Below are 8889 nucleotides of genomic sequence, written 5' to 3' on the forward strand. Positions count from 1 at the left end.
TGTCTGCCTTCCGAGTTGCCCAGGTTGAAAGAAAATGGACAAGTCCGTTGCTATATTTTTTTATTCACGTGCCCCTTTATACTGATCGCTCTCATAAATTACTAGAGGATGAAGTCAACAGAACTTTAAAAAGAACCACTCTCTCTTGCAAAGGAAATGTTGCTCAGCTTTTTGAACGCAGGGAAACACAGAAGAGGCAGGAAAAACACAAGCAAAAATGCAAACATTTAAGTTTTTATTTGCATGTGGATTTTTTTCCACCAATAGCTGGAGCTCACAAAACCTTTTCAGCTGACAATAACTTTTAGTAAACTCGATGAATACTGTTTAAAAATATCTAGTGATTAGAAAATTACACAAAATTCTCCATTTGTACCGTTTAAAATGTGCTGAATCTCAAAACCATTATTTTATTCAAAGACGATTAAAAGTTTGATTTTTTGTGGCTAATATAATGGTTCTAATTGTATGGTATTGTCTTTATTGATGTCGCATTTTTCCTGAGTTGTCAAGACCACAGAATATGAGCATTTTCTTTTTTTGTAGACTTAATTTCAAAGTGTCTTATACACAAAGATTCTGTGGGTGAGATTCAGGCAAAACTCCCATTGCAAATGGTGGGCGGAGCAGTAGACATGGAGGCATAGTTCTAATCGTCACCCTCATGGTTTTTAAGAAATGCGGGGAATCAAACAACCAGAGCCCTCCAGTCAAGGAAGGCTGTTATTGGCTATCAGTTGCTTGGCGACACCAGGGGTGTGGCATGTTCTCTTCAGACCCAGTCCAGCAGTCTGAGCCAGCTTTTTCGGAGACCCTTTTCACCTTAATAAAGAGTGCAGCACTAGGCCCTATGAGCTCCATTCTTTGAGGTGTTGAATGTCCTCAGTTCCCACTGACTTCAAAGAGAATTAAGAGAACTCAGGACCACACACAGGACTAGGTATATTTTGCAATGTTAAAATATGCAAACTTAATGTTACGATAAGAAAGAAATATGTCATGATATGCAAATTGTAGAGGATTTACTAAGCATTGAACATTCTCGTTTGATTTTGTTTTTCTTGTTTGCGCTAACTTTTTTATGGTATAAAAATGAAGGCTCTTCATTTGCCATTGGCAAAATCGCTTTCTGAGAAGAAAACTCAGAAAATTCAGCTCAGCAGCATGCCAGTGCTGTGTGTTTTGTTTATATTTTACTACAATAAATAATGAACAACTTATTCACAACAAAATTCCATAATAAGAAACAAACTAATCAGAGTGTTTCCACAAAACTGGATTAATTGATGTTCATCATCGTATTGCAAAGTGAGGTCAGTAAGAAAAAACGATTTGGAAAATACATGGCTTTTGTATTATGCATAATTAAAATGAACTAATCATTAATAAATAAAATTTATTTATAATTGAAGTAATCATGACACACTTCTAAAAATTGTAAAGGCAAATCTACTTAGGCCTACAATTAACATGCAAGTTCATCCAACAAGCAACACAAAATTTATTGTAGTAGTCAACTGTTCTATCAACATTCAGAAAGGTCTACACAGCAGCACAACTTTTTCTATCTGGAAAACACATCATAACATTATTACAACAGTCTGTTTGAAATTTGGAAAATACCCGCTTGGTAAATTGACCTCTACAGTCAATTTCTGACTTCTGACACCTGATATAAATAATGGGGATTATTTTGTGATAACGAGGTCAGTATAGACTAAATGAAAAATCTGCCATATTGCTAGTAGATGATCCTTTCTCATTAACCATCTTTTGAACAAATGTACGTGAGTTTGATGTGCTAAGATACGTCTCTGAAAATAATGATATGAAACAAAAACTCATAATTTACAACATTCAACATAAGCACTTCTTTCTATTGTGTGACTGTAATTATCTCATCAGCTCTAGTGATTCCAGAAATGTTCAAATCTTTAAAACTATAATTTCAGTGGTGTGATGGGAAAAGCATCATTTTTATCAGTACTGTCTGCACCCATCTCTGTGTCTGTTATTTAAATTCCTGGAAAATCTGCCAACATTCTAAGTTCCTAAAGGTTTTTTTTTCTTCTGTCTTCAAAAGGGATAAAAAAGTAGGAAAGGTTTTGTTCAAACACTTGCTAAGTTCCTCTTATTACTTCAACTAGCACGATGGGTACATAACATCAAAGTACTGTAAATTATCAAAAAAGTACTATACAGAAAATTACAAATTCATTTCAAAATACATTACACTGCTATGATTGAGATTAAAAAGTGCTTTTTTGCCAGAAAAGTGTTCTTCTGAAATAGAAGTGTCATATCGTTTACTTTTTCAATAAAATTCTGGTGTTTTATCCTGGTTGTGCTATAATCTATTATCTTTCACACACCTACTCCCCAACCACATGTGTAATTGAGTCCATCTGCTTTGATGGCTGAAAGGCTAAGAGATGACTACCTGTGGAAAATGTGCTTCATGCAACAGTGCTAGAAGCCAACAGATGACTGTTTGATTTAGTGGTGAAGGAACGTCGCAAGTCCTTTATAACCCAGGAGAGCACCTCATTGTTTTGTACACTGTATTATTTCCATAGAGCTGTTCTGACTCTGATGAATTTCTGTAGTATTACACTTCTCCATGGTTTTCACACAAGCTCTGGATTCCTTGGCAAGTCTTTCTCCAACTTTTGTACACGCCTCCGCCTGAAAATTCACCCGATTCAACGGTGCCTGTATTGCCTCATGAGTGGCACAATACAAGAAGGAGGGCCTGCCAGTTTCAGAAACGGATGTCTTAATAGTTCTTGTGCTGTTGCTCTCTGGGAGGGCTCCCTCACCAACATCAGATCTAAGAACCCTCGGAGCACTGAGGAAACCTGCAACATCACATTGGCGTTATGAAAAGCAGACAAAGTAAGTAATTTGCCACACCCAAGTGGCTTTTCAAATCAGCTTTGCTGGAAAGTCAATTAAAATATAAGTTAAGAGCATGCAGAATTGTGACAGGAATTACAGTTAGTACATATATAGGACTGAAGGGGCACTTATCTTCCCTATATGAGTACATTAAGAAGTCATGTGGCATGAGTGGGGAAAGAGATCAGAACATGGCACTGAACATGACTTGGTATAAAACGAATTAGCACAGCAGTAAGCCTGGTCAGTTTTTCTTATTACTGAGGGCTAAATTCTGACTCTGTCAGGTCATGCAGAGGAGTAGGACTCTCCTTCACAGGCCACTTGGAGTTTGAGTTTGGATGTGGAGAAAAACATAGGGCTGCTCACCCACTTACTCTATCCCCAGAGTTGGTGGGTGGGCAGAGGTGGGGAATGAATGGAGCTTTGATTCCAGCCCATCCCCCTTCCCATTCAGTGTCCAGAGTAACTAAGCCAGCACAGGATGGAGTGGGTAGTAATCTACTCTTCGTATAGCCCCACAGAATACTACTATACCCAGTTTGTGCACCACCCAATGCTCAGGGATGTACCTGAAGTCACAATCTAGCCCTTAGTTTACACCATCATGATTAGATCATGGATTTGGTTCACCTTAATATGTGCATGAGTCCATATAAACATGAGCATGCTCACCTTATGTATGTCTTTCACTCGTGGAGGTAAGTTATCTCGGATTCTGCGCATTGCTTGGAGCGGTGGCTCATTGAAATAAGGTGGTTCTCCATCTATCATTTCTATTACCATGATACCAAGGGACCAGATATCCACCTGCAATGGACCAACAGTTGTTGAACTGTGCAACTAATATACAAACACATATACTCGGACGAGCATTTTGAGATGCTGTATAATACCATTGCTCTTTCTGCAGTATGTTCTGTTTGTTTCAATGGGACCTTCTGCTTAAAAACTGATGCGCCGTTGAGATGGGTGCTAGCTTTTTACCAACTGTTAATACATTTTGCTACTGAGAAAAAAGCATATACTGAAAGGAATTTGCAATAAATTATGGGCCAGATCCTCAGCTGGTGTAAATCAGCAAAGTTTATTGAGGCCAATGAAGATTTTCACCAGTATGGGCCAGATTAACACTAATATGGGTCGATTTACACTAATATGGGTCAGATCCAAATAAGGGCCATTGACTGCAATGGACTGATTTACATCATCTGAAGAGCTGTCCTATAGAGCATCTAGAACGCTGTATGTTTATGAGAATATCTGAAGAGCAGAGTATAATTTTACTGACACAAAACCAGCTATTTTAATCCTACTAAGCTCCTTACTGAATAATAGTGGGCCTGATTCTCATTTACATTAATACTACTGACAGTGTAAAGGGGTTTAAAGTGGAGTAAATACCTTATGCCCATTTTAAAGCCCCTTTACACTGCCTGAATGGTGTAAAGTGGCCTACATGGGTTCGATTCCAAAGCTTGTATAGCCATCCTTGCTCTAGCTCGCATTGAGCTAGCGTGCTAAAAACGGTAGTGTAGTTACTTTAGCATGGGCAGCGGTGAGTGGTGGCCTGGGCTAGCCATGCTGAGTGTAAACCCACTGGAAGCTTGTGGGTATGTACTTGGGGTAGCTACCCTGTGCTCCTGGTCACCACGGCCAGTGGCTACACTACCATTTTTAGCATGCTAGCTGGGTGAGAGCTAGCGCGGGTATGTCTATGCGAGCTGTGGGATCATACCTCCAGCTCTGAGTCTCGACCTACCCTTGGTGTCAATGACCATCGGGCCCAATATCATTTGCGTACTGAGCGCCACACACATTGGGCCAGAGTTGGCTCTCACTTACATGCAGTAAATCCAGAGTAACAGAGACGACAGTGGAGATTTTCTGGTTTTACACCGCTCTAACATAGAACAGAATTTGTCCCACTCTGCATTATGTGTAGATACAGCCGCTTGCTTACAGCTTTAAAGCATGACTCATTTCCCGGCTTGTGTGCATCAGTTATTTCTTCATCTTAGCTGTTATCATAGATAATATAAAATCAAATAAAAATATGCTAAATCCTACTATCATGTGGAGTAAAAAAGGAGAGTTAGAAGTCACTTCTTTGGATGGGAAACTGTGAGTCACTGTCATTACTCAGAGAAAGGAATAATTTTTTTATAAATCCATAGTGATCTCCAGTTCTGAAATACCGTGACTCAGTACTTGGTAACAAATGGGTTATAACATCACATAACACCTGTGGGTCTGTACAGCCAACTCCTTTCTAGTCTCATCTGAAGGTCCCCCAATTAAAGCTATGAACGGTCTAGTCTCCTGACAGTTTGGCAGTTCTCAAAATAGTTCCCTGAGTGACAGAAATTGTCACTGCTACTCATCTTAATGGGTGAGTTGACCATGCTTTGAGATGAATTGCAGCCTCTTTGAGAGTACATGTAACCCATGCTGCTGTCGTGCTTAATTTGTGAGAACTATCCTCCCTCATTCACAGTAACAGACAAAATTAAGGTTAAATAGAAATCTTCTAAAACTGCTAAATATTTCTACATAAGCATCCAAATGGGAAAATAACATACAGGTTATTTTCTTTCATACATTGGATCACAAATGATAGTGTGGAATGTTTTGAGAGCTCTGCACTAGATTATATCCCCTCCTCCCCACAAGCCCTCACAACCAGATGGGAGGTTTTTTTCATCAGTTCTTCAGAAATACCGATCAGCTGTAACTCTGAAAGTCTGACTGCATGGTCTAGCCATCAGAGAAATGCCTGTTTGTCAGACAACAGCCATATGGTGCATGAAGAATGGCTCATGAAGAATTGCCAAGTTCTTTAAAATAAGTCCACAGCTAAATCATAACTGCATATACGTAGGCTCTGTTGAAATTTTCTGCCCTGAAGGACCAAAAATCAGGATCTTCTTTTTTCCTCAGGGAAGATAAAATATACAGTTGAAGAGCAAATTTTCAAAGCTGAAGTCTGCAGGCCAGACCAAAGCAAAGGTCGTGGGTGAAACTGCCTCTCCATCATTTGAGTCCAGTGCAGAAGAGCATTAACAATTATCTTTTATTCTGTGTGTTATGTACTGGTTAGTCATTTTCATTTGGGACCTAATCCTAAATCTCCTTATTATTCCTCTGTAGGAGTTTATTGTTATCCAAGTAAACCTCCTACATAACTCAGCAATTTCTTCAGGCATGAATTTACAGAACCTTCAGATTGAGGTTTCTGCACACTTCATTTTGCAATTTTCTGACTTCTTCACCGACATTTGGACAGTTAAGGAGCACGGCCAGCCATGAAGTGCTTCTGACCTCACCTAGATTGTCTACAGCAGGGGTCTCAAACTCAATTTACGTAAGGGCCAGTGCCAGTCCTCAAATCCTCCCAGTGGGCCAATAGCGTCACTGAAGATGGTGTTCAGAAAAGAAAACGTTTATAGTGTATTTTTTATTTTGAATTTCTTAGAAATAATAGACCTGTCATACAATTCTTCACCTGCCAGAGAGTTTTTAGTGTTTGCCAGACACCTGGCAACACTTCAGTTCTGTCAGTTTGTTGCTGTTTGGTCTCAGGGACTGAGCAGTTCAAACCTTCAGGATTGCAGCAAGGTGTGCATCAGATAGTTGTGTCCGGTATTTTGACTTGTTTATATTCATTGTGGAAAAAAGTGATGCTGCCTCCATGGCTGACTGTCCCTGGTGACTAGTGATAGTATCTCTGTCCCTCTCCCCCAGCCAATGGGAGCTGCGGGGGGCGGTGCCTGCAGCAGACATTACCGGCAACGTGTCTGCATGCGTCTCTTTTCCACGGGCTGCAGTGGGGAGCTTCTTGGGCCACAGATGGCCCACGGGCCGGGACTTTGAGACCCCTGGTCTACAGCTTGGTATAATGGGCCCTCATATGAAGAATCATTCAGATTCTGCACAAGGGCATGGAAAGATCAGCACCTCACATCAGATGTTTATGGGAGGAAATCCCCATTTGTTAAGAAAGTTGGAGAGAAGAGTAAAACACTATCTAGTTTATGTTTTGAATGGAAAGTATGGAGTGAATGAAATTAGTTGCAATGTGTGTGAAATATGAGCAGGATTTTCAAAACCTCTCAACCCTGGCTTAGCTCGTTACCACTGAGCAGAGTCAGGCCAATGCTGGGCATTTTTAAGAATCCCACCCCGATCACAATCTGGCTAGCTGCACCCAGTGTTGTGTGTCTGTAACATGCCCAGCACAGTGGGGTCCTGGGCCAGGGCTCATATTGCTATCACACTACAAATAATGACCAAACCAAAACAACAACATGAATGACAAGTCACCCGTGTAACTGGCCGTTTATACATGCAAATGCTTGAGTCACAGGTGCAAGGGTGGCAACTAAACGTGCATACAGGATGCACAGTTAGGCTTGCATTTTTGTACATGTACTTAGAGCCCTGCGTGGATACAGATATATACCCGCGGATGTGGATATCCACAGATATCTGTGGAACCACAGGGCTCTCGTGGGCAGGGCCGGCTTTAAGAAGTGTGGGGCCCAATTCGAACATTTTCAGTGGGGCCCTGGCAGGGATGACTAAAAAAAAAGTGTTAAAAAAAGCCTTTCATTTCTTCCATGTATTATTTACTTTCCATAACTATATAAATAATAAAATTATATATTATCTACATTGCATCATATATGCTGTTGATTGGTTATTAATGACGGTCGTTTCACATGTGTGGGTCCCTGCCACTCCCTGGGGGTGTGCACATGTGTGGGTCCCAGCTGCTCCCTGCCCCCCTCGTTGAAGCAGGTGTGCAGGGTTACTGCCCTAGGAACTGCATGGCAGCAGTGGACATGGGGCTGGTTGGAGGCAGGGCAGGGGCTGACTGGAGGTAGGGTCTGGCTGCAGGCAGGGCAAGGGGTGCAGTGCTGGCTGGAGACGGGGCGGGGTGTGGGGCAGGCTGGCTTCAGGAAAGGCTGCAGGGGGTGCAGCAGGGGTTGGCAGGGCTGGAGACAGAGGAGTGCGGGACTGGCTGGCTTCAGGCAGGGGGGTGCAGCAGGGGTTGGCTGGAGACAGGGCAGGGGGTGCGGGCTGGACAGGGGGTGCAGGGCTGGAGCGGGCAGCAGTGTGTGGGGGGCTGGCTGGCTTTGGGCAGGGCCGCAGGGGTGTGTGGCAGGGGTTGGCTGGAGACAGGGCAGGGGGTTTGGCAGGGGCTGGCTGTGGGCACGGGGTGCAGAGCTGACTGCAGGCAGGGGGAGTGGGGCTGGTGTGGGCAGGGCAGGGGGTGCAGCAGAGGCAGCTGGAGCCCCAGCCCTTTACATAGCCCCCAACTCCTCTGTTATCCCAGGGCTCTGGGGGCTATGTAAAGGGCCTGGGGCTCCCCAGCTTCTACCCCACCCCGGACCTTTTAAATAGCCGCAGGAGCCCTGGGAAATGCATGGGGGTGGCGGGGCTCCAGCGGCTATTTAAAGGAATGGGGTGGCAGAGGCAGCTGGAGTCCTGGCCCTTTAAATAGCCCCCAGAGCCCCCCGCTACCCAAGGACTCTGGGGGCTATTTAAAGGGCCCGGAGCTCCAGCCGGGAGAACGGGGCTGCAGGGTAGGGCTTGCTGCGCTCCGGCCGGGGCTCCAGCCGGGCGAGCGGGGCAGCCGCGCTCCCGCCGGTGCTTTGGTCAGGGGAGCAGGGCCAAGGAAGACCCCGGAGCAGACTGCAGCTGGGGTAAGTAAAAAAAATGTAAAAGACGCCTAAGGTGCGGGGCCCGATTCCCGGGAATCAGGCGAATCGGCCTAAAGCCGGCCCTGCTCGTGGGAACCACAGCAGCGAAAGGAGCAGTACGTGGGGCCGCCACTTCCAGGAGCCAGCGCCCTGTGCCGGCAGCTCCTCTGGTGCAGCTGTACCATCCCCACCCCTGCCCACTGGGGCAGGCACCACGCTCACCCGCAGCTGTCCCTGATCATGCTAGTGTGTTCAAGCAGTGCACACGCCCAGACAGGAGATGCAG

At 44.0% G+C, this 8889-nt stretch overlaps 1 protein-coding gene across 8 annotated transcripts in view; it reads right to left on the minus strand.

The window, feature by feature from the left end:
• Positions 1–213: 213 nt before the first annotated feature.
• PAK5 (p21 (RAC1) activated kinase 5) overlaps positions 214–8889 on the minus strand; it is a 252096-nt gene continuing 243420 nt past the window's right edge. For all 8 annotated transcript variants that reach the window (XM_039531636.1, XM_039531637.1, XM_039531641.1 and 5 more), the window contains 2 exons: positions 3574–3708; positions 214–2858 (listed from right to left, as the gene is read on the minus strand). In XM_039531636.1, coding sequence (XP_039387570.1) covers positions 2703–2858; positions 3574–3708 — 291 coding nt within the window. In that variant the 3' untranslated portion in view covers positions 214–2702. The remainder of the gene's footprint in view (positions 2859–3573; positions 3709–8889) is intronic.

This window comes from Mauremys reevesii, linkage group 3 (genome assembly GCF_016161935.1).
Source record: "Mauremys reevesii isolate NIE-2019 linkage group 3, ASM1616193v1, whole genome shotgun sequence".
In the NCBI taxonomy this organism is placed as follows: Eukaryota; Metazoa; Chordata; order Testudines; family Geoemydidae; genus Mauremys; species Mauremys reevesii.